We start from the raw sequence: 25,695 nt of genomic DNA on the forward strand, positions 1-25,695 counted from the left end.
AATTGTTACTACAATCTGTCACTCCACTACTGCTGTACCTCAGTGATACACTGCCAAGAGCCATCTAAGATGTGGTTACAAAGGCTGAAACACAGGTAGCCGAGGTTTAAACAGATGAAGACACAAGAAACTCCTCACCATCGCAGTGTAGCCGGGGTTATGAGGTGAAGCACAAATAATTCAGGAGAAATAACACAAGACAAAAGCCGAATGTGAACACAGTCTGTGTGATTGCATGCCAGCATGGTGCAACGAACAGCACAATGGGCTTTGGTATATAAAGCTGCCCCAGTGCCTGTGGTCTTTGTCTCACAGCCATTAAAATTCTGTACATGCAGCGGGGGACCCGACTGGAGTCGTGCCACCATTCAACCTCAGCTGTCAGGTTAGAATAAGGTGTTTTTATATCTGTAGTGAATGGGTTGTGGTGGTGCAGATTGGCTGTGGAGGGCAGCTGCTCTGCACAGCAGCCACATTAAATAGCCCCCCCTGGTCCTCCTATTGCCAGTTTTTGGTTTTCTCCAGATCTGTCGGTTCTGTTTGGCTTTTATCTGCAGTCGTAGTGCTGGAGGAGTTTAAGTCAAGAGGGACTTCCCCTTAGCGCTCCATCTGGATGCACTGCCTTTCAGTGGGCACTGTCATGTACCTTCCAAACCAATGCCTTTTCTACATTTGTCAGTGGAATGGAGAGTGCAGCTTTTCTTCCAAGAGACTGATCTTTATTTTCTTCCTAGATCCACTTTTGTCTTTTTTTAAGAATAACTTCTAGCCTCACCTTTATATAGTGCTGCCAAGAATGGATGAAGAGATAAGTACCTCTTATAGTTAAGATCCACATTGCTATTCTTGTGAGTTAGAAAATTTCATGCTTTAACGAAACCAGAAAGGGACACATAGTAAGACTTATAGCTTCTTTCTTTAGTAACATCAGCTGCTTGGTGCAGTGTTTTGACTTTCTGGTTGTGATTGGTAAATTTATCCAAGCAAATGCAGCAAGAAATAGTCCGAATGAAAAAGATCTGGCAGTGAAGTCTGGTCTTTTGCTGTTTTTATAATACACTAGGACAACCCTGCTAATAGAAATATCCGTAGAATGTTGCCTGGAGACGTGTAATTGTTAGTTCCATGATCTGTGATCATCCGGTCAGTAAATGCATCATACCTGTGTGCAATTGGATCCCTCTGACTGCAGTATTCTTGTCTCGGCATTAAGTTTCACAGTGAAGAAAGTTCAAAGTTAGATAAAAATGAAATATAGACAACTGTTTAAGGAACCTTGAGAAAGCCAATCATTTTTTTTATAGGTGCATGTCAGTACTTCAGTCAAGATGTGAGACTTCAGAAAATGACAGAAAGCTGAATGTATGCTGTCAGAATTATTGTTGTGTCCATTTAAAGAGTCCAACTCACATTTTTCCCTCAAATTTACAATTTACTGATTCAGGAATGTTAACCATACAAATCATGCTATATCCAGATGTAAGATGTTTAAATACAGTTGTAAATGTAATTTCTGTAATCATTCTGTCTTTGTTAAAACAAAAGTAATCACTTGATTGACTGCAGAGCTGTGTAGCATCAACTGCTCTCTCACAGTATGCTTGATGTTACCGCAGTGCCTAACATAAATAATAAATAATCATTGACTGCTTGAGGCTAATGTATAGGTACAATAGATAATGAATTATTCAATAAACCTACGCATGACACTAAATATTTTATTTATTTGAATGGATTATATTGTAATTAGTGATATGGCACACCTCTACACACTTAAGCATTTTGATGTTTGTAAAAACTAAAAAAATAAGTATGTCTTGTAAAGAAATAAATTGGATATTCAATATTTTGTTTTAGCAGGGATTTTATTGGTTGAGTTACATTTGTCCAAACGCAGTCAAGAAAAAATGACTTTTGTTATCAATACTTTTTTAACGAGAAATTGGGATCAGCTAAAATCATTATAAGCATATCAGGTGACTGAAAACTACTTGAAAAATCTCATATTGGTACATCTAGAAATCCACAATAAAAACCAATAACCACCTGATTGACAGCAGCAATCAGAGTTTACATTACCCAGTATTTATAATTACAGCTTTGTACAGTTGTAGGAGTTCCATGAACTTAAAAGTTCACATTTATGTAAGTAAGCAAAAAATTTGTCATGGATTTTTTTTCAACCTTGAAATATTCACTTGAATTGCATATTTTTACATTTATACATTCCTTATCTATGGCTGAAACATGCAAAGACAATAATCCTGCCTGTGTCGCCAAAGCAGAATCTACAACAGGAGCAAACTCTGTGAATATCAAAAACACAATGAGGGGGAGGAGAGTTGGGGCTACAGAAAAGAGATTCTTCATTGGTAGCATATTAGTTCAGAAAGGCCAGAGTGAGGACGAATTGGCCCTGTCTTGTTTCAGCAGTGAGTACTGTTGATGGCATGTGGTCACTTAAGCGCTCAAAGGCTCAAAAGAAATCACTTGACTTGGTTGTTTCACACTGTGATTTTTTTTTTCTTTTTTGGAGGCTCCATGAAGTAAAATGAATTGCGTTTTCATTCTGTGTTCTTTTGTAATGCCAAACATTGATTTTTCTGTCCTCTGAAATGCTTGTTCCTGAAACCCTACACTTCGGTCTAAATGTGAAACCGGTCGCAAGTGTCACACACAAGTGCCGTCCAGGGATTTATAATCAGATTTTATTTTAATTGGTCATTTGAGACAGAAAGGAATGCGATCACATGAACTGCACCATAACAGGTAACCACAGAGGAGATTAGAGTGTGCTCAGTTCCCTGTTCCACAATCTGACATCACTAAGTCGGCATTATGCAGATTCCTTGTCTCAGGCGAGTGATGTGTGTTTGAGGTTCTTGGTTTTGCACGTTTGGCCACCTAATGGTGGCTTGTTGATGGAGTCGCTAAGTGCAAACCGTCAGCGAGCCACCGACTCAATTGGATGAGGTCTTGTGTTGTTGCCTGTGTGTGTTTGTTCAGACAAAAGGGAGTGTTTTTGGATTTGTGTGTGTATCAAGTCCAAATGCATTTACTACTGGATAGAATTACAGCAGTTTGTGTTCAGAGAAAAAAAAACAAGGGATGGCTCCCTTATTACGGTTCAGCCAAAGATCAGTTTAAAGTGTCTTTTAGGTTTTATGGTGTTTGTTTTTGAGTTCTTGCAGAGGTGATAGATAGGGCAAGATGTGCCAGGGAGAAGAGTATTGTTACCAAATGAAAATAGAAACTGTTTTTTAAAACAGACATGCTATAGTTATTTGAACAATGTGATTGAAAGGGAAACAGGCTACAGACAGATATCACTAGAGATGACAGGAATGTGTGTTATACGCTTGCACTCTGCTCACATGACTGCCTTTGGGGGAATACAGAGGTTCACACTTATTCTTTTATTTACAGTTTCAATCAGGTTCCATTTTCTGTGTCCCCTTTCCTGCTCTGCGGGAGTGCCCTCACATTTACCTTGCTGCGCCGCGCCACGCTCTGCATCCGCTCTCATAAATCTTGCGTTTGAACTGTGGGAGGATGGAGAGTTAAAAAGGTACGCCGTTGACCAGCCATGACAGTGAGTTAGCTGCTGCAGCACACTTTGAACCATGCATGCTTCAGGGTCCAGCGGCTTGCTGCAACTATTAATACAGACTTTAATTAGCACGCCACAAACACTGGTGCAATTGGTTCAGTGTCGCCCATGGCTGGTGAGGCAGACAGATCAATAGGTCTGATCATGCCTTTTTCATCAGCTCAAATGAAAGCACTTTGTCTCCAAACTCAGCTTTGGACTTTGCGGAGCACCTTAAAGGCTTTTTTTTTCTTTCTTGTGGCTAAACTGGCTGTGTGCAGTGTTGCAGATGGGGCTTGTATAATCTAGCTGCATTAGGGAACTATAAAGATAAATGAAGGGAAGTACAAACCATAACTCATCCTGTCAGAGAGCAGGGTTTAAGACTAGGAAACTTAGTGTTTTCTAAAGCAACCCCTTCCACCATCGCCACCTCCCATACTTTCCTAGTTTCCTACTTTCCTCTCGTCTAAATTGCCTGCATTACATTTTTTTCAGATTGCTATATTTTTCTCCATCTGCTTTGTCTATTTCTGCTTCAGTCCCCTCTTCAACTCCATCTTCCTCCCCATCCCCTTTTTAGTGGTTTAGAGGTATGGAAGTGTTCATTTAAACTCCTCCTTTCAGCACAAATTGCTCCTCCACCTCTTTGCTGGCGCATTTCAATTTGAAAGGGGGAAAAGTATGATGCGTTTGCAGTGGCAATTTATTCCATGTGATTTTGGCAATATTTTTGTTGACCTTCAAGTTCTTAATAAGAGCAAAAGAAAAATGGAAATGGCTCGTTCTGAGCCTTCATTTCTCGAGAACTGCTGAAATGTGTCGTGAGTCGTCTTCTATGAGCTCCTGAATCAAACATTTCATTTTTTTTTCTCCCTAACAGCCACCACCTTATTCCTCACCTTCTGTTCCTATAGTTACATTTTTTTGCTTAACTTACCTTTTTCTCCAATTACTCTCTTCCAGTAGACGATGTTCCACCTTACTTTAAGATGGAGCCTCCTCAAACCCAGGTTCACCTGGAGGGAAACCGCCTGGTGCTGACCTGCATGGCAGAGGGCAGCTGGCCCCTCGAGTTTAAATGGATCTACAACGGCAGCGAGCTCACGCGGTTCTCCTTGGAGTACAGGTGAGGGATGTGACCTTGCGCTCCAGAGCTAATGCTGTTATCATGGCTTTTTTTTCACCGGTTGCAATTATCTCACCACACAAGGACATTTTAACAGCATTTAATTGTAACTAATAGCACAATTGCTCATTTTTATTCATATTCTAACCTCATTTGCATGGATTTATGCACCACAGATTTGGTTGCATGCCTTCCTTGGAAGCCTGCACGTGGCGTTTGGGGAGTTTCAGATTTATTCCAATTTGTCTCACAACGTACTTGGCATTCTTGGATGTTGTGAGGAGATAATGCATCCTTTCACTCCTCTCCCATTCTGTTTGTCTAAACTATCATGGTGGTAATAGAATACAACGGCGCATATTTTTCATCATCATCCCATGCAGTGTGGGTGTGATTCCTTGCTCCACAAGCTGAAAGATGGTGTTTTACTGACAGGATGTTTCTTTTGGACGTGTTATATTACACGTATAAAGCCTCTTAAAACCGTTATGGAGAGTTCCTCTGACACCAAAGATTGTAGCAAGAGGACGCCTCCGTCTGCGCTAACACGGCCTCTCCCAGTGTGTCCCTGCCAGTCACAGTTGCAGTCTGCAGTGAAAGTCACCTTCTTTCCAGTTCCCACCTCGTTTTCAGGACACAGTCTGACCAGAGCTCAAGACATGGCCAAACACTCTTAGGTGGGATTGTCTGATTGCTATCGCTGCTATCACAAAAACAGACTCACACAGCATCCCTTCGCTGTCTTTTTCCACTCCCCAGTAGATCTTTTACCCCCCCCCCCCATCTTCTTCTCTGGCCTGTCTTCCACCAGCACTTGGCTGCTCACGTGGTTTGTTCTCTGGGTCTGCCTTGCAGGCCAGCCTTCTGCTTATTATTCTTCACCAGCCTTGATCAAAGAGGAGAACTGAAATCCATTTAATCAGAAAATCCAACCCCTCCATCTGACCCCCACCTCCTCCCAACACATACATACACACACCTCCACACCCCACGTTCAAATTAGCAGATTTGGGTATTATGGATGTGGTTCACACCTTTACGGTGCATTTTTAAGTGAGCCTTCTTGTTAAACTTACATGTTTCACAGCATCAAACATTTCTTTAGGTCAGATAAAGATGCCCTAAGAAAGTTAAAGAAGCAGCTATCAAATGAGCTCAAGTTCTGAGGGCCAAACGCAGCCCAAAACAACCTTGCTCTAATGTCACAGCATCTCATTTAGATTTCAGTCCAAACTTTGTCAAGGCCACCCCAAAACCGTCATGCTGATCTTTTGTTTTAGTCATTTAGAGTTGGGTTTGCTGACGACTTTAAGATCATGGTCTTGCTGCATAATACAAGTGGTCACAAAGTGAAGGTCGGACAGTCTCCTGATTTTCTGGTAGGTAGCAACAAATTGTGAAGGTTGTAAAGCAGCAATGCAGCCTTAGTTCATCACACTACAGTTATATATATATATATTTTAATTTTTTCCACTATTGTGAAGGTTCCCTACTGTTTTATGTTTTCTCAGTTTCTGGACAATGACTCTTACTATTATTGGAGTCTCAGAAACAACTCTGACCCTTTCCATATTTCTACAACTTTATGTTTCATCTGATCTGGAATGTCTTTGCATCAAGTGTTGTGTTCTGAGATCTTCATGCAGCACTTCATGCCGCCAATCAGATTCTATTGAAGTAATTCTTAAATATGCAGATAAGGCAATAATCTGACCTAGAAAACATTCTTTGGTAAATTTGCCTGACCTTAAAATTAGCTTTGTGATCATAAACATAAAAGGTGTGACTGTAATGGAACAATAAAAAATACATCTTTTCAAAGCACTGTAAAATTAGTCTTAGAAATCCTAATTCAGACGAAAATATTTGGGTTATCTATTCAGCTTTATACACACACATTCACACACCATTTACCCCTAAAGCATGTCAAGGGAGAGACAGAGCTGTGGCTGTCTGAAACACATGACAGGTGGTTGTATGATTTGATTGAACAGACTGAAGATACAGGATAACAATGGGGTTTCGTGAGTCCCGCCTGTCTGTAACTCAGCTGCGCCTGTGTCTCCTTTGTGTTGCTCCAACTGTGCTCTGCACACACATCGGCAGTTCTCTGCCGTGTTTCAGAACATTTTCCTCTCGCGTTCGAAGCCATTTAAACTGTATTTCAGGTGTCCAGTAAAACATCTCAATTAATTTAGTGTCCTTAGCGTGGGTGATGACAAATGCCTTTGATTGTTACTCTGATGATGACTAATTGCACTCGGGTTTTGTCTGCCCATTAGGTACCTGATCCCGTCTCTAGACCGATCCCATGCTGGCCACTACCGCTGCATCGTGAGGAACCGAGTGGGTGCTATAATGCAATGCAGCACTGAGGTGCAGGTTGCCTGTAAGTGGTGGCTTATTTTCATACATCTGGCAGATTGAGACAATGAAGCTGTTCTTGTGAAAGTACAGCACGTCACTAGGCTTAATTAAAGGAGAACATTGATAGTGATTCTTCCTTCATTCCTCGTTTCCTCTGATATTCACATTTCTTTTTATTTTCTCACTTTCATTTATTTTTTATGTCTACCAGATATGGGCGGATTTGTGGAGGGCGAGAGATCTCAAACTGTTTCCCAGGGCGAGGGAGCTCTCATCCACGCACCGCGGATACACAGTTTCCCGAGGCCCCAGATAACGTGGTTCAGAGACGGGCGCAAGATTCCCTCGAGCAGCCGCATGTGAGTCCGCATTCCACCGCAGTTTGTTTGCTTTTGGATTGAGCAGAAGTTGTGTGGGTTTGGATATGCTCGAGATGTTGGTGAATTTTCGAGCTGCTGTAGCAGAATTTTTTTTTTCTTCAGAGAACACCAAGAAGTTCAATACTGCTCGCTGATTTTCTCCTATTCCCCCTCATGCCATGAACCAAGTTTAGCAGAATAACTGATGAGTGAATGTTGGCACAAGCCTACTGTTCATCACTGAATCACCTCTCAGTGATAAAGTGGGTTATTATATCCCCCCTATTGACTTTGCAGGCGGAATGATTGAAGGGTAGACATGGATCAGGCAGCAGGGGAACCAATTAGACAAAATTCGACAAAAGGCCTCAATTGATGATATGATTGACTGACAGCTCTCGCCCCGGTTGGAGTTGTGAGCATGTGATTGTGTGTGCGCGTCTGTGCGAGGGGTAAGAATCTGTCAGAGGCGGAGTATACGTCAGGGGTATGTGACTCTTCTTCTACTATTAGAGTCTTTTGAATTTCCACCTTTTTATATATGCAATTTTCCTGAGGCGCCACTGTAAGGTAATCACCTGAGATTAATTTTGTCATCCTGACAAATAGAGGAAGGCAGTCCACCAGTCCTCGGAAACCACCTCCTTATTTATTATTCAGGAGCCAGCTGTACTGTGTCATTGCTGTTGTGAAGACTTTTTACCCCAAGCTGTAGGCTCTAGTTCGAGGTATAGATCGGTACATGGGTTTTCTTCCTGCAGATTGTAGGCCAAACAGAAAACAAAAGGGACGAGGGAAGGGAAAAAGTAGACAAAGCCACTTTCACAAATCTTTATCCAATTCCAGAGCTGCTAAGTACACAGTTGGCTTTTACAAGCAGTAAAACACTGTGACGATGAGAGGCACTGAAAGGACACTCAGCATTAACCGCTTTCTTGCTTGCTTAGTGTCAAGCCACATTGATATTCACAGGTGTGTGTCTGGGTGCGTGTGTCTGTGTTTTCCTGCTTGTCTGTTTGTGTAAGAGTCTGTTGACTCGGCGAGAGCTGCTGCTTCTAATTGTCCCGGAGCGTTTTTTCCACTTCGATCAGGCAGATGGTGGCTGATATAAGAAGAGTCTAATCTGGCCACATGCTTAATGTCAACTTTCATTTCACAGACTCTTTGCAAACACCCTGACCTGTCAGGTCAGGCTAGCTGGCATTTGGTCTATCGAGACACTGATGTTTGTAGAAAAGTTTGTAAAGGACGCCTTTAAAATTTGGGGAATGTAATTTTATGAATATTTATTGGTGTAGCTTTGACACAGCAAATACTTGTACGTTTTACTGCTTGTCAAAATAAATATAAACCTATTACCCAGAAATGCAGTTCCTTTCAACAGCCGTAGAAATCTAATAAAAACACATTTGTATAACAAAGCATGAATTTCCTTTTCAAGATGAAACTGAAAATTGGTAAAGGAAGCCCTGCCAGGTATGGATTGTGTACGCTCAGAACGAGTCACCTCTATTTTGCCCCTGCAGCTTAGACTTAATCCAAAAAGCATTGGAAGTATATCATTTATCTTTTTAATTTTCAAATCTCAAGATCAGTCTCAAACTGTCTTTTTAGGAAATCATTTACAGTAATTTAGTGAAGGTTTCCTGAGCACTTAATATATGAACAAGAAAAAAACACACACACAGTCAGCAATAAGATATTCTGATGTTGATTTAAATGCTACAGAGCAAATAGATTTATCCAGCCAAGACTTCATCCAGTCTACAGTCACATATTCAGCATTGTTCTTTCTTTGTGCACAATGTTGAGGAGAACACACTCCTCCTTGATGCGAAAGAAAAAAAAATGCTAAAAATTATTGCTTAACTTTAAAACAAATTGTGAGATCCATAAACCACTATTGCACTAATTCTTTAAGGACAGGACAAGAGGACAGTGTCAGCGGTAAACAGTCTGCAGCATACAACTTTCAAGATGATCATACTGCTTTAATAAATTCTGCAATGGATGTGCAACCCATCGTTGATCCTGATGCATATTTTGACAAACATTTAATCAATCAATCAATTAAACTTTATTTGTATAGCACATTTCAGCAGCAAGGCATTTCAAAGTGCTTTACATCAAATCAAACACAAAAATACAATGCAACATAGAATCAACAATAAAAACACAACATAGTCAGATTCCGTCAATAAATTTGCAATTGATTACATTTCGAATACAACTCTAAACAAGTGGGTTTTTAGTTGAGATTTAAAGGAAGTCAGTGTTTCAGCTGTTTTACAGTTTTCTGGAAGTTTGCTCCAGATTTGTGGTGCATAGATGCTAAATGCTGCTTCTACTCGTTTGGTTCTGGTTCTGGGGATGCAGAGCAGACCAGAACCAGAAGACCTGAGAAGTCTGGAAGGTTGATACAACAACAGCAAATCTTTAATGTATTGTGGTGCTAAACCATTCAGTGATTTGTAAACTAACAACAGTTTTTTAAAGTCTATTCTTTGAGCTACAGGGAGCCAGTGGGAATCCATATGATTAGTGAATCATATGGATTTTTTTTTTTTTACATGGGTAATGCAGCACAAATATTGGATGAAGAAGAATGCAATGGATATCAGACAAAGTGGGAGTTCTTGTTTGTGACTGATTTGACTTAGCTTGTTTTGTCCAGAGACTAGCCAAACCGTAATCTTTCATCTATAACTTCTTGACCCTCAACAAAGAGTTAAGGTTTTCTTAATACATTTTCTTCAAATGATTGTTGTTGAAATTTGTTGTTGTTTTTTTTATTTATCCATTCCAGTCAACTCCAGTTCTTTTTAACAAATGGATCCATAAAATTTTTACTTTTTTGTCGAAAAATTCTGGAGCCCTATGGCAGTACTCTGATCAGTTGGCTTATGCCTCCTGTTGTGTTTCCAAGGGACATTCACAGAATACAAAACTTTGTTTTTCAGAAAATTATATTTTATACAACAACAAAATAGTAAAACAAGCTGACAATGAAACTTAAATTTTGTGAGACAAATCAAATATCAAGTGCTTGATACAAAGATTGTTTAAGCAATTCTAGGATGGCTATCAGTATGTGATATTAACTCTGAAATTGATATTGGTATGCACTTTTAAATTGATTTTCACTCCAACTGGAGGAGGATTAATACAGATTTACTATGTTCACATCTTAGGTCTTGCAAATATTCTTCAAAAGGACTATTGTATTATGTCAAAGGTCCCATTAATTGGTGTTAGCATGTGCAGAACATACTGCATACACACAGGCAAACAAAACTCAAACAATGGAAATCCCTTAGGTTTTTCAGAAATGGAAAATAGCAAAAGACAATAAAAAAAAATGCAGTGAATTGTAGATGGAAGTGCACATAAAATGTCTTTGTGTGCCGCTTTTTAGAAATAATTTATGTGCTTGCTGGTGTGTCAGTCTACCCTTAGGATTTATTGACTGTAAGAAACAACTATTCACTGATTTAATGATCTGAGAGGGTCTGTGTGCGGGTTTGTGGGTGTTTGTGTATGTGTCTCCACATGTACAGTTGGTTAGGTGTGGAGGGAATTTTAAGCACAAGAGCAGAGTGAAGATGTCTCTTAATGGAAAAAAATCAACTGCGTTCATGTCAGTCTGGAGGCTCATCTGTAGCTAAAGTGACAGACTTAAATCTGCATTTAATGTTGTTTTTTTTTCTTGTTTGTTTGTTTTATTTTGTCTTTCTAATTCTTCCTCATCAGTGCCATCACTCTGGACAACACATTGGTCATCCTGTCCACTGTGGCCCCAGATGCAGGACGGTACTATGCCCAAGCCGTGAATGACAAGAACGGGGAGAACAAAACCAGTCAGCCCATCATTCTCACAGTGGAGAGTAAGTGCGCATAAAGCGACATACACTCACAGGCACTCAAGCGTACTTTGCAGTTAAGCAACAGACGTTTTTGCCCACGCAGTGAAAGACACTGCTAACCGGCAGATTGTTTGTGTCGCCAGCAGACTGCATCAACAGGCTGGCGCAGATGAAAATGTCATTTAGAAAAACAGTTTTTATTTATCTCAACTGAAGACACACACATTCATTTAAAAACACCAGCTCCAAAACAGGTGGTTGGTTTCCACTGCAGACAGTGGGAACAGAAATGGCCCCCTCTATTGGTGGGCTCTTTTGTCTTGTCCAATAAACTTCAATCACACTGAATACCTGCAGCCTGATGTTTGTCCTCCTTTTGTTCTGCTGCTCCTGTAGTCTCTGGTTTAGGCTGTAAATTATTGGTAGTACAGCCACAACATTTCAACTATTTTATTTTCTAGACAAAATATTGTATAATTGTGAAGGATAGAGAAAAAGAAAATTGGAAAAGCATCCTGTATATTTGTATTCAGCCTAATTCAATACTTTCTTGAACCGGCAACATGTACAGGGGCAAATCTGTTGGTGTATGTCTCTACCAGCTATTCAAATGTAGAGACGGATATTTTTCGCCTTCCTTTTTGTAAAATAGCCCAAGTTCAGTCAGACTGGGTGGAGGGCAAATGTAAACATCAAAAAGGCTCAAGATGAAATTCAGCCCATCCTGGCTGCTTCCCTGGTTAAGACAGGGGACAATTCAGGTAAACATGTTTTTTAATAAATTAATATGTTTGCCTGGTCTGTACTGACTCACCGTTCAGTAACCAGATTTCTGAAAATGACACAAAGCAAAGATTTAACAGAAAACTACACCCACACTGAAAAACTTCAGATTAAAAGATTGACCTCTGTCACCAAACAAAGTCTGTAACTGCTTCAATTGAAATGTTGCATCATTAGACCAAGCTAAGATAATATTCCTAATAATTTGAGCCCTTAGATGCTCGCCAATCCTTCCACCTACTGTCACATTTTATCTAAACAAAGTCACACAGATTCTCACACTTTTCTTTTTTTATCTGAATGAATCAATCTTTCTCTGTTTACCCCTCCAAGCCAATTAAAAGTTACTAAATATATCTTCAATCTCCCAAAAGGACATGTTTTGAATGACTCAAATATTACTGCATCTCCTTTAAAATGTATGTGACAAGGAGTGCTGGATAAAGATTTTAAAGTACAAATGCCTGTCTGCATCTGCTCTTCAAATGCCTGTAATGCAGCCTTTGTAAGTCAGTCAACGTGCGTGACACAGCAATCTGCTGGGACCAGAAATAGTTGAAATTCACAGAATCTGACCTTGCAGATCGCGCCATTGTATTTTTGCATCTTAAAGTCAATAAGCATTTGAGAGCAGCATTTGTTAATTTAGAAAATTTCTGCAGAGAAAATACGCACGCACACACACACACACACACACAAGAAAAATCAAGAAAGAAAAGACAGCAAAGGGAGCATTGTGTTCTTGAGGGAGAATACAAATGAGCCAAAGCTGAGTGTCATAAGTAAAAACAAACTGGCATAACATAATGTTTCAAGTAGCAAGGCACTTTGTTTTGTTAGGTTTTATTCTTCAGATTGTGAAATACACCCGACATGACTTGGGTTTACACTTGTTTTTGGACTGTGACATATGTAAAAAATGCTGTGACATTAGTAGCGAGGACTTGTTATGCAGGTCACTGTGTCGTTTAATTTTGCCACATAATTGGATGATTACACACTTGAGGTATTCTCAACACAGGGAGTTTATGAACTGCAATACATTAATTAGTTCCTGCAGGGAGCCAGTCATGTCTTATGGGGGGGAAAAAAACATTGCTGTTTTCTCACTTTGTAATGTTAGATAAGTAAACAACCACATTTTCTCTCAAATATAGCATATACTATGTTAAGAACTAAAAGGAACCTAATAGAAATCTTAATGCTATTCAAGACTGAGTTGCAATTTTCATCTTAGACAACTATTAGTTAATTTTTCAACAACATAGGTGTTGTCATTCCTCTTTCTCCACCATCTGCCCCCATGTCAATCAACTTTTCCAATCAAATCCCTCTTCTTAATAAGGCTCATGAATTACACAGATCAGCCGAATGCTGCAGTCTCACAATTTAGCAAACAACTTTTGGACTGAGATATTTTGATTTACCTTATCAATCCCTTGAATTCACTGCGACAGACTGGCAACCTGTCCAGGGTATACCTCGCCTCTCGCCCGGGACGCAGCTGGAGATAGACACCAGCAACCCTCCCGACCCCATTAGGGAAGAAGGGTGTTCAGATAATGGATGGATGGATGGATGGATCCCTTGAATTCACACAGGAATTAATTTCTTCTTTTTTGAAACTCTGACAGAAAGCTTTTTCTGCATGGATTTATTGGTCTTCACTGTGCTGATTAATTATTGTAATAAAAAAGTCAACAACAGCCTCGATATGGTCCTTGTACTGCTGTAATGAGATGATGTAATGGGGAAGTGTGGAATAATTCTAACCTCAGTCGGCTGAAGTGATACAAAATTCATCTGTTTTCAATTGCCGGAAAGGTTGTTTCCCTGCAGCAAAAAATGTTAATGCTCACATGAGTCTCCGACTTAATTTCACACATCGGAACATAATCGCCATGTTTTGTCCACGAAACCCTTCGACTATATGTCTAAGATGGATTTTCCATAAATATTTTGTTCTATTAAACCCATCTCTAAAGTTAATTTAAATGTAGTGACTGTATACTTCCAGGCATACGTTTACACGCACTTATCATAGCTATGAATATTAATCATATATTCAAACAAATTAAAAGGAAATTCCAAATGTATTCAGAATTATACATGCAGGCTCATATATACACTCTCACAAACACAGACTTATGTCGTGGAAAAAATACTATTTCCAAGCACTGTTCAGGTGAAATCACTCAATCAGGTTTATTCTCTGTATTGTGCACAATACAGAGAGCTTGTAGGACAATCAGTAATGAAGCAAGTCTGGATGAAAAGCTCTGCCAGGCAGAGACAACACATGAGTTTTATACCAAGGATAAAGAATTAACAACAAAGGGCGAGACAGCCTGGTTCTGATGCAGCTGTAGAAAACAACTTCCAACCTTCTACATGTAACCCAAATAGTTCTTTTGGTGAAAGTTCATAATCATTCATATAACATGACTAGCAGATGTGACCTTATTGTAATTTTTCCTTCACACTTATATTTGGTTAAATGTCCTTTTGTAAGTTGATCCTCAACCTCTCAGTGTTTCTATTCCAAAACAAGCTTCTAACATAGTGTTGGCTGGCTTTCTTTGACCTCTCATCTTGAAATGGACTGGTCATGTAACTAACATCAAGCATGGTCATAGCAGCATCATTCTGTGGACTGTTTTGCTGTCAACTGGAATGATAAAAATAATTTTTTCCCTTTGCTGGCTAACAGAGACATTTGATTTTGTGGTTGTTATATGTGGAGAAAATTTACTATATATTTCAAATTGGAATTCATTTCTTTTTTTTCTTTAAATCAACACTTAAAATATGTTTAAAATACATATTTAAAAGTCTGAAGTATTCTGACATGTTGATGCTGAGTATGTGGAACTGTAGCATACTAATTGCATTGCAATCTGTTAACCTTACAAATGTGTGTGCGTCTGTCTCACACACATTTGAGACAGACGCAAATGTGTCTCAAGACTATTTAAGCTGTTACACCAAATCTTTATAAATGTTTTAATTACATATCTATGCAAAACCCTTTTGGAGTAAAATAGGTTTGCAGATTACTTGAGGTATTGAAATGCAAGGCTGGTCCGTAGCTTAACCAACAGCAGTAATAAGCCTCAGAAGGTCTGCTTCGACATTTAGAGGCAGTGTTTGAGGTGGAAGCTTTGTTACATTGCTGCTGAGATTAAACACCGAGCCACGAAGGGGCGAGACTCACAATGAGGTGGCACGGAATAACATTACTAATAATAAAAAGTTGATTAGGAACCTTATTAACCTGCGCTCGCCCTGAAAATCGAGCACCCCACAAACACATGGTCGCACAACACACACGGACAGCACACCATAAACGTGCAATCACTCAAACAGCATATGAGTTCACCGGCCCATAGCCGTTCCTCCCGGGAGGCGGGGCTGGGGGGGTTGGCAGAAATGAGATCAGATTCAGAGAGAGATCACTGATTGAGGGCAGTGAATCGATGGATGGCTGGAGGCTCTGTGAAACCAGTGAGTGATGGTGCTGCATTTAATCGCTTTTTGTGTTTGTCTCAATTACATTACATAATAGCTTCTAACACCTGGTCTAACACCTTGAACAGGGAAATACTGTGCGGGGCACAAAAAGAGGATTCTAGAGTACAGACAGTGGTGTTAATAGTTGGCTTATAGAAAACTGGCTGCCTGCTGGTGATAGTGACAGACTGTCCGTCTATGTGTAAGGACCCAGTCATGCTCAGCTGGCTGCATCAGGCAGATGCACAGGCTACATCAGATGTTGGAGAGCTTTTATAGATTGGTTTCACTTTTGTGTGTGTGTGTTTCAATGAATGCAATAGATGTTGGAGGACCTGCAGACCCCATCGCCCCCTCTATCATCATCCCTCCAAAGAACACCACGGTAACGGTGGGAAGAAATGATGCCATCATGGAGTGCGTTGCCAATGCAAGGTAAGTATTCACAAAAAGATATGCAGTTGGAGGGAAAAGGACAAAAAAATGTACATAGAGATGATCAAATCTCTACTTTTATCCCTCCTCAACATCTGATATTGTGATTTAAATGAGTCCGGAAATCTTTTGTTTGAACACGTTCGAAAAAGTGTTTTGCACATCTCTCATTTTGTACCTCTCCTCCATTCTTCCCTTTGATTCAAGGCTTTGCTCAACTCTCCCTATCTCACACAGTCCCGGCTCTGAATTCTGACTATTATCTCCAATTCAAAGATTTAATCAGAATGACAGATGTATCAAATTTCACCCTCAACGCTCTTTAACCTTGAAACAGCATAAAAGTTTGTATTAATGTCACGTTCTCTATCTCTTGCTCTGTTTTTATCCCCTTCCTTTTCATCTTTTTTGTCTCTCTCTCTCTCTCTTTTAGACCTCTTGTTAAAATGAGCATCACTTGGAGGAAAGACGGCGTAGTGCTCAATACAGGAATCAGGGATTTCGGTCGGAGGCTTGTGATCAGTTTGCCTGCGGTCAGTGATAGTGGCTACTATGAGTGCGAGGCATCTCTTCGCAGTAGCAGCGTCCCCTCGGTCACCACTGGCGCCTACCTGCATGTTCTTGGTAATTAAAACACAGCTGACACTTTGGTCCCACTCAGAGCAGCTGGGTATTGCCTCAGCATGCTCGCTCTCATGTTGAGAGAATTTAGAGTGAGATTTCTGACTACCACGAGTAATTTAAGTGACGTTGTGTACGACAAAGAAGGGTTGAATGAAAATTTGCTTTCACAATCATTTTTTAAATGTTTTAACAGAGCTGTGCTTCTGTCCTTCTGAAACAGAATATCCTATGTTCATAAAAGAGCCACCAAGTCACATCACCGCAGAAATGGAGAAGGTGGTAGATATACCCTGTCAGGCACGAGGTTAGTCATTTTCTTCTGCTGTTGAATGAGCGAAAGACAAAAAAAGCATAAAAATCTAGCAAAAGAAGCAAAACAAACAAACATGTACACATCATGTTGAGGAGGTGAATTTTTTTCTGCAGGAACGCCACAGCCAGACATTGTGTGGTATAAAGATGCAGTGCCTATCAGCCCAGTAAAGATCCCCAGGTACAAGGTGCTGGTTGGAGGCAGCCTGCAGATCAACGGCCTCCTGCCAGACGACACTGGGATGTTTCAGTGCTTCGCCCGCAATCTCGCAGGAGAAATCCAGACAAACACCTACTTGGCCGTTACAAGTACGCCTCTTTGGAAATTCTAGTATTTCCTCAGTCAGTCAGTCGTAAATCTGATCCTCTTGTCTCATTTCTAATCCTCTTTTGCCGCGCTCCCCATCTTCTCTCCGACACCCATCTATCTATATATCGCCATGGCAGTGACAGACTTCTAACACTGGAAGCTTGTGCATTTATTGCCCTATTTTTGAATTAGACTCTGAGCAAGAGAAGCAGTGAGATGAGAGCGGCTTGTCAGAGTCTTAGAGCTGTCGCTGGGAATGAGACCTGACGGTTGCCCCCTTTGTCAAGTCTATTAAGCGCTCAGCTGCCGCCTGCTTTATTAGGGACAAAGCTGTTTATGTCTCTCATTATCATCTCTGTCTCACCTGATTTTCTTTAAATATATGAGTGCTTCTTTGTGTGTGTGGCTGATCCCACCCAGGTATTGCTCCCAACATCACGGCTGGCCCCTCTGACAGCGCGGTGATTGATGGCATGTCAGTCATTCTGCATTGTGAGACCTCAGGAGCTCCACGTCCAGCCATCACCTGGCAGAAAGGTGTGTGGGCTAACAGTGTGAACTTCCTTGTGGGGCGGTTATTATGCAGCTTTTGTTTTTTTTTTTTGTCTTTATTTGCCAAAGTTACACAAGAGCTACAGAAAAGATCAACAATATAAATGCTCCCCCATCTAATCTTTATCTTTTTACTTCTGTTGGACTATTTACACTCCTATTATGTTACTCTGACATTTCTCCAATGCCCTAATCACTCTTTCCATGTGCCTTACCATGTCCTCCCCTCTTTTGCTCCCTCCTTTCAAAACCATCAATCACTCCTGCCCCTTCCCCGCAGGTGAACGCGTCTTGGCTAGCGGCTCAGTCCAGCTGCCTAGATTCACCCTGCTTGAGTCAGGCAGCCTGCTCATAAGCCCCTCCCACCTGTCTGATGCCGGTACCTACACCTGCATGGCCAGTAACTCGCGGGGCATTGATGAGGCCTCAGCTGACCTAGTGGTGTGGGGTAAGCTTTAATGAAGGAGATATAATTTGCTTGAATAGCCACATTTAGCATTAGAATTTTCTTCACCAATACAGTGGGGAAGTAAGTATTAAAAAGATCATTATTTTTCTCATAATAGAAAGTTCACATCAGATGTCAGTGAAACTAAAGTAATCCACACAAAAAATAATCAAATCAAATAACTCAATAAATTAAAGTTGATACTTCCCCGTAATATCAGTCTTTTTTTTTCTATTTGAAACCAAATAATTTTTGTTTGTTTTATTTTATTGTTGAAAATCATTATTTAATCAAGATAAAATGTACTCTTTCAAAATCAAGCTTCTGAGTGCTCAAATCCTGACAGTTTCCTGCGTACCTGCTGCATCGCTCTTTATTTGCGCTGAAAATTACACAGGGTAGGAAAGATAGTGCTCCATATAATGAGCCCAATCCTTTCTAGTCAACATCAAAAGGAAGAAGAAAAATACCAATCTCATTGACAAGCAGTCAAAAAGAAAGAAGTTGTTTAGGGATGTTAAAGTAGTTTGAGTGCCACTGTACCAGCAAAAGCTATTTCAGGTTAAAACAGCGGGGTAATGTCTCATTCTACAGGCAGAAAATATGAACAGAAACCAGTCCGATTGAAGATCTAAAACAAGAATATCAACAGATTCACATTAGAAAAAAAAATGTCATTATTGCTGTTTGCTACAGCTGCTTCACCATGCTCAACATTGTCCATCACCTTGGACAATGTCTGACTTAAACACATGAAGTGTGACCACCTTAATTTTATCAACTTAGAAATCTGACATGTTTCAGAAAGCAATCTTGTTCCTGTAGCTGGTTTAGTTCTAACTGATGAAAAGGAGACAAGTAAAAGCATGCAAAATAAATAGTATTTCGCTTTTTATTTTGCTGCAAATAAAATAAAGATTTTTCTAAATTTCTTTTGAGTATCATTGGTACCATAACATAGAGATGAAAAGAGCACAATTTTACCTTAACGTTGTTCTCATTGCAATATTTTTGATAGAGATGTCAAAAAAAAAAAAAAATAGCAGAAGAGATGCTCAGGTTTTAAAGGTCACTCATTGAAAGATCTTAATTTTGAAAAGGAAATGATGAGTAATACACTCAACCGCTAATTTCCAAGATATTCTAGTTATAATCACTAAGGTAACATAATCTTTTCACTGTAAATGAATGCAAACTATCAGTCCTTGAGCAGCCGTTGCAAAACACCCATTGAAATTACTGCAATGATTTATTCTGCTTCCGAGATACACTGAGTAAAAGATAAAATCCAGTCCGCTAAGCTCTGTTAAATCCACTGTTCAAACATGTGGTCTCTGAGCACCAGCCTCTGGGTCTTTTCACAGCACGTACCCGCATCACTAAACCACCACAAGACCAGAGTGTCATCAAGGGAACCAAGGCTGTCATGACCTGTGGTGTGACCCACGACCCCAGCGTCACCATAAGGTAACTTTCACTTATCCGCGCTGCAAATCGATGGCTGATCTTCCATGAAGTACTTTCAATCTGGAAGACAAACTCAACCGAGAGTGGATTTAATTAGTTCATGAAATCTGGGCGATATCTTGTGGTAATCCAGCCTTGGAAAGACTCCAGCGAGGAGATTCGGAAACTGAAGATCGGATTGAGGAATTAGTTCATGGCCTCGCCTCGCTTCTCAGTCAGTCGTGAGCGCGATAGAGAAGACGCAGCTGTCTCTGGGGGAGCAAAATGTCGTCTTGGGAGCCCAGTGATTAGAGTGCCTGTCACCTGTGGGCCTGCGACATTGATCAGATTGCAGGGTAAACAGATGAATATGTAAACAGCGTAATAACCTCAGACAGCGCCTTTAATTAAATGCAACACAGAGGAGATTAGCCGGAGAGCCCGAATAGCTGCAATTAATCACACTGGCTTGTGGCACTTGCATGCCTCAATGCATGCATAAGAGGAATCATATGTGCGGGTGGATGTCTGACATGGCATGGAGTGGAATGGCTGGATGGTATGTTGTGCACTGTATGTGTGGCGGAGACGGAGAGAGAGATGTTTTCCAGATTCAGAACACTTTGTTACCCACTTCACAAGGCTTTTCATCAGTGTCAGCAGCTTCCGTGTTTGCCGTATGATCTGACACAAGGAAAACAGATTTACTGTCACAACACTCAGGAGTAAAGAGTGGAAAGGCATAAGCCAGTGTATGTGTCCCGGTGAATGTGTGTTTGACACGCTTCTCAATCCTGCAGGTATGTGTGGGAGAAGAGCAGCTCGGTGATTGACGTGAACTCGTCGCCCCGCCTGCGCCTGGATCCTGACGGGACCCTCCACATCTCCCAGACGTGGTCGGGCGACATCGGAACATATACCTGCAGGGTGACCTCGGTGGGGGGCAACGATTCCCGTAGTGCCCACCTCCGAGTCAGGTCTGCACCTTATCTAACTGATCTTGATCTTGATGTCTGGGCTTTTTGTTTTTTTTCCTTGCCTGCTTTAGTCTGGGGAGGTAATGATTGATGGCTGTTTTCTTCGCTGTTGCAATTTATTGTTACTCCCCTCTGTAATCGATAAAACAACTTTAAAATCTACAATGGAAGACTCTCAGCTTAGCTGTTTAGTTCTATTATTCGGCACTTATCCTGTTTGAATTACTAGTAATAACAAAAATAAATTTATTTGTGCACTGTTCGTTTTTTTTTTTTTTTTTAGATCTGAGAGACACTTTACAGGAATCACACAAAATCAGAAACTCCAAACACTTAAGCACATGATAATAATTGATCACTTGTTTCTCATAAACACACATGTGCCTACAGGCAACTGCCTCATGCTCCAGAGAACCCAGTGGCGATCCTGAGTAGAACAGAAAAGAGGGCCATTAACCTCACGTGGGCCCAGGCCTTCGATGGCAACAGCCCACTGATCCGGTATACCATGGAGGTCTCTGAAAACAGTAAGCGTTCACTTTAAATTCTTTTTGTTTGTAATTTCAAAAGTCAAGTTTCTTCTTCTTTCCTGTGCGATGTACTAATTTGCAGTCCCTTTATTATATTATGTCTCTATTGTTTCCCTTAAATTGTCAGCTGCATCCTTTCATGCCTTTCGCAATCAGTGTAACTGAATTGCCTCACCCATCGGTTCCATGGGAACTAAATTGTGTTGATGTCCAATGCTCCTATCTCCTTTATTTTCTTCTTCTTCCTCCAGATAAAATCAAAGTTATGATGTTTTCACCCGTAGAGGGTAAATTGTTCGACCATTTCTCATTTAAGCTTTGGCTAAATTGAGAAAATGACAACTCATTAAAAAGAAAATGGATCTGAGGATGCAGATGGGATCTGGGTTTTAGATAATTGAATTGCAATCTGATCTTTAGAGGGAGTGCAAGCAAAATAAATGACTTGTTTGTATAGGTGACTGCAATATTATTAAAGAAAATGAAGCAATAATATAACACAGAATTCAAATTTGAGTGTGCCTGCACACAGGAGATGCTCCTGAAAACTCCTCAACCTGAAAAAAAGAAAAGATTTAATATTTAGTGTGTGTTGCTCACAACTCGCTTTGTCTCGTGTTTTCTATCACAGATGCCCCTTGGACAGTGCTGTTGGCTAACATTGAGCCTGAGTCGACAGGGGTGGTTGTCGGTGGCCTCATCCCAGCACGTTCCTACCAGTTCCGCCTGTGTGCTGTCAACGACGTCGGCAGAGGACAGTTCAGCAAAGAGACGGATCGGTGGGTGCTCAAAAATCCCTAAAACACCACTCGGAGTCTATATAACTTCATTTGAACAGTGGTCCAGAGAAAGTATTGCACTTGGAGGGGTTTTATTGCCCTGGAACAACTCGTTCTTCCCCTAGATCTTATCTTGGCAGGTCAATAGAAAATCCTGTAAGACCACTTTTTTTTCTTTTTTTTTTTTTCTTCCCAACTCTTCGTTCTTACGCAATTGAGGGAGAGATGAACCAGCTTTCGGTCGGGCCATATTTTTTCAACGTATAAGTGCGAATGAGCTTAAAATGTGCTTTGAGAAGATTTGATAGGTGCCCTGACCCAGCTTCCTCTCTTCCCTTCACATTAACTGTCATTGCAGTGCTTCGCGTGTGAAATAAACCGAGGCTTTGAAGAGGCGCGGACCCAGAGTCTCAGGTGGATTCTGTCGATTAGCGAGACCAAACAATCTCATAAAGGGCAAACTCAAACAGGATCTGATGTTATTCGCCTGTACACACAACTGTTTGACATGGTCCTTGTCAATATTCACTTCTTTTACACCTTCAAGTGAAAGCAACCGCATACCATCATGGTGCTTTGTAACCAGCACTCATTTACAGAATCCCCCAGTGAATTCGCCAAAACAAGGGGGAGGTAGGGGAGCGGGGTTACTGCATCAGGGAAAGCAACACTTTTCCAAGGCACGTCTTTGATCCTAAACACTCTGCTTTATCTCCTCCAGAGGGGCTGCTCCAGCACGTTGGGAAGAAATCAAGATGTCATCTTAAATTGACTTAAAAGAAAAATCTTCATGGAGCTCTCCTTCTTGTTCTGTGCTATCATTCTCTCCATCGTGCTGCTCCACTTTCGCCAAGGCCTCTTTGATCTTTTCTCTGCCACAGCGAGTGGTCCCTCTGCGGACAGCAGTATGGGGAATATGTTTTAGGCTAAAACACAATCCTACTTCCACAACTTTTCTTCATGGAGGGTTTTCAAAAAAAAAAGAAAAAAGAAAAAGAAATACAAAAGCTAGGCTTTATCATGACTTGATGCGCTATGATGAAATGGGATAGAAATATGCAGAAACGTGTGTGATAATTAATGCATGGCTTCTCTCCTTGTCTCGTCTTGTACCTCTCTTTCCTCTTTTGCTTTCTTTTATTCGCTGTAGACTGACTCTACCCGAGGAGCCTCCCAGCGCACCGCCTCAAACTGTCATCGCAAGTGGCCGCACCAATCAGTCTATAATGATTCAGTGGCAGCCACCCCCAGAGAGCCATCAGAATGGGCCTCTTCAAGGCTACATCATCAGGTAAGAAAACCTGCCATTTCTTTTTCTTTTCCAAGGATAGTTGCCCTGTTGGGTCAGTTCTGTTTGGACGAGTTAATAAATGTAATGCCAGTTTTTGTGTTACGATTTAGCTCAATGAGGTGCTTCCCATTAAAAGTGTACTAAGGATTTATCCTTTTGTAACAATTCTCAAAAGCTCATCCACATGTCTCCTCTTTATTTATATATATGTTCTTTTTTATCTCACTAATCTTGTTGCCTGACTGTATTGTCCTTGCCTCCCGCATCCATCAATTACTCCCACTGCTGCCAGGTATTGTCTGTCAGGGCTTCCAGTCGATTGTCAGATGAAAAACATCACCAGCCCTGACCAGAGCAGCCTGCTCCTGGAGGACCTCATCATCTGGACAAACTATGAGATTGAGGTGGCAGCCTACAACGGAGCAGGCACAGGCATCTATAGCCATAAAGTCACAGAGTGGACCCTGCAAGGAGGTAAGAGCAACAAAAACAGGACCTGTAGGTTGTGCTGGCTCAAATAAAAGATTATTTATGTGAATCAAAAATTCCCTACTTAGAGGGAGTGCAGTTCATTCAGTTTTACATATTCCATTTACTTTATGTTTAAGCGTTTTTTGGGGGGGCTTGATATTCAGCCTGCAGCATGAAATTTGTGTTTATAACTTAATGCAATAATGTGGTTTTAATGATCAAATTAAGAGTTTTCTTGGGAGTTTTCACCCCAGTAGCATTAAGAAAGACACACCAGCGCCCACATCGTTAAGGCAGCACTACTTCTGTTGCTTATTTTAGAAGTTTGCAGTCAGCACAGAAAATCAGAGTTGTAAAGACATTGCTTGCTTGCCCTGTAGCATTTTTTTGAGCTAAAAATCCTTATAGATGCTGCAATACTGTAGAACACAAAGTTCATTACCTTATAACTCATAGAGTGTTGTTTTTTATTTGTTCTCAAGTTTCTGCTTTTGTTTTTTATGTTCATAATTTGATAAGGTTCATGACAAGAAAGAGGAAACATATTTTTAATACAGTTGATCACCTTAGTTTTCAGCTAATACCCATTTGGGAATTAGCTGGTTGGTTCTGTTTTATAATAGCAAGAAAACAAGATTATTTCTGTCAGGTTTTTTGAAAATTATTTTTTATTTTTTATCTAGATTAATCTAAAATTATCTAATCTGTTTTTAAAAGATGTTTAACGAGGGGAGAAATCTTATTAAATCCAGAATTTTCTATGATTACGACATTTTTGGTTCAGTTTTACTTGCCACGCCCAGGCCTGATATCTGCCAGAAACGGGAGATCAATTAAGCATTACCTGTCTGACATCAAGAAGGAGGCTGATATTCATTACAAAAACCAGAAAATCATGCCCTGAACTAGAAAATGTTCAAGAAAAAATGAGAAATGAATCGGCAACATCTATCAGTCTGCAAGAGGTTCATAAAACCATTCCCAAAGCTTTTGGTCTCTAGCAAACCACATTGAGGGCCATTATCCACAAATTGAAAAAAAAGATGGAAAAGTGGTCAGTCTTCCCAGGAGTTGCTGCCTACCGCAATTACCATCGGTGATTTTTCCAGCTGGTTGCAAAAGAAGCCAATGCAACCAAAAGATCAAAAAAACCTGTCTCACATTTTGCAGGACACATCATGATGATCCTCAAGACTTTCTGTGGGATGGTTTTCTTTTCCGATTTAATGTCACAGTGACGATTCATCAGTGGAACTATGAAATAGACTTTTGATTAACAAATTATGTAGGATATAATGTTAAGTAGGATATATCCTACTTATGTAGCCATGATCTAGCCATGATCTTGAGCTCAATATTGTAGCAGGATAGTAATTTCAAGCACACCAGGATTCTACATGTAAATATCTCTGAGTGGTCTAGTCAAAGTTTAGCTTTAGATCAGCTTGACATGAAGTGGTGTGAGTAAACATAAATTGCTCTAATGTGGTTGAATTATAGCAATTCTACATTGAACATGGTGGCAGAATTCCTCCACAGTGATGTAAATGTCTAATTAACAGTTATTTCAAATGATTGATGGCGCTTTTTGCAACCTGTAGTCTTTTTTTCCCCCTAAAGTGAGTAAAATTATCATTTGAAAACTGCATATTTTATTAACTCTGGATGTTATAGTCTGATTTTAGCCTTGTTTGGTGAGCTGAAACAAGGTTAACAAAAGTATAATATGGAAGTAGAATAAAGCTCTAAGGGAGCAAAATCTCTCCTCTGCATGGTACAATTGTTTGCTTTGTTATCTGCTATTTGAGGACACAACACTTGGCATTCATCTTTTGTGCTTAGGAGAGTTTTTTTTTAATATCTGAGTAATTCATGGATCTGAGTTAACTGGCTGAACAAACAAAAGAAACACATTCATCT

At 40.4% G+C, this 25,695-nt stretch overlaps 1 protein-coding gene across 3 annotated transcripts in view; it reads left to right on the forward strand.

The window, feature by feature from the left end:
* sdk2a (sidekick cell adhesion molecule 2a) overlaps window positions 1-25,695 on the forward strand; it is a 101,179-nt gene that overhangs the window by 52,937 nt on the left and 22,547 nt on the right. For 2 of the 3 annotated variants that reach the window (XM_044100351.1, XM_044100353.1), the window contains exons 2-17: window positions 4,556-4,718; window positions 7,001-7,107; window positions 7,297-7,444; window positions 11,195-11,328; window positions 15,924-16,035; window positions 16,469-16,659; window positions 16,880-16,963; window positions 17,086-17,280; window positions 17,702-17,818; window positions 18,114-18,281; window positions 19,646-19,748; window positions 20,528-20,704; window positions 21,095-21,231; window positions 21,866-22,013; window positions 23,164-23,304; window positions 23,597-23,778. In XM_044100351.1, coding sequence (XP_043956286.1) covers window positions 4,556-4,718; window positions 7,001-7,107; window positions 7,297-7,444; window positions 11,195-11,328; window positions 15,924-16,035; window positions 16,469-16,659; window positions 16,880-16,963; window positions 17,086-17,280; window positions 17,702-17,818; window positions 18,114-18,281; window positions 19,646-19,748; window positions 20,528-20,704; window positions 21,095-21,231; window positions 21,866-22,013; window positions 23,164-23,304; window positions 23,597-23,778 — 2,307 coding nt within the window. The remainder of the gene's footprint in view (window positions 1-4,555; window positions 4,719-7,000; window positions 7,108-7,296; window positions 7,445-11,194; window positions 11,329-15,923; window positions 16,036-16,468; window positions 16,660-16,879; window positions 16,964-17,085; window positions 17,281-17,701; window positions 17,819-18,113; window positions 18,282-19,645; window positions 19,749-20,527; window positions 20,705-21,094; window positions 21,232-21,865; window positions 22,014-23,163; window positions 23,305-23,596; window positions 23,779-25,695) is intronic. The other variant, XM_044100352.1, reaches the window with a different exon arrangement.

This window comes from Gambusia affinis, linkage group LG19 (assembly GCF_019740435.1).
Source record: "Gambusia affinis linkage group LG19, SWU_Gaff_1.0, whole genome shotgun sequence".
NCBI lineage: Eukaryota > Metazoa > Chordata > Actinopteri > Cyprinodontiformes > Poeciliidae > Gambusia > Gambusia affinis.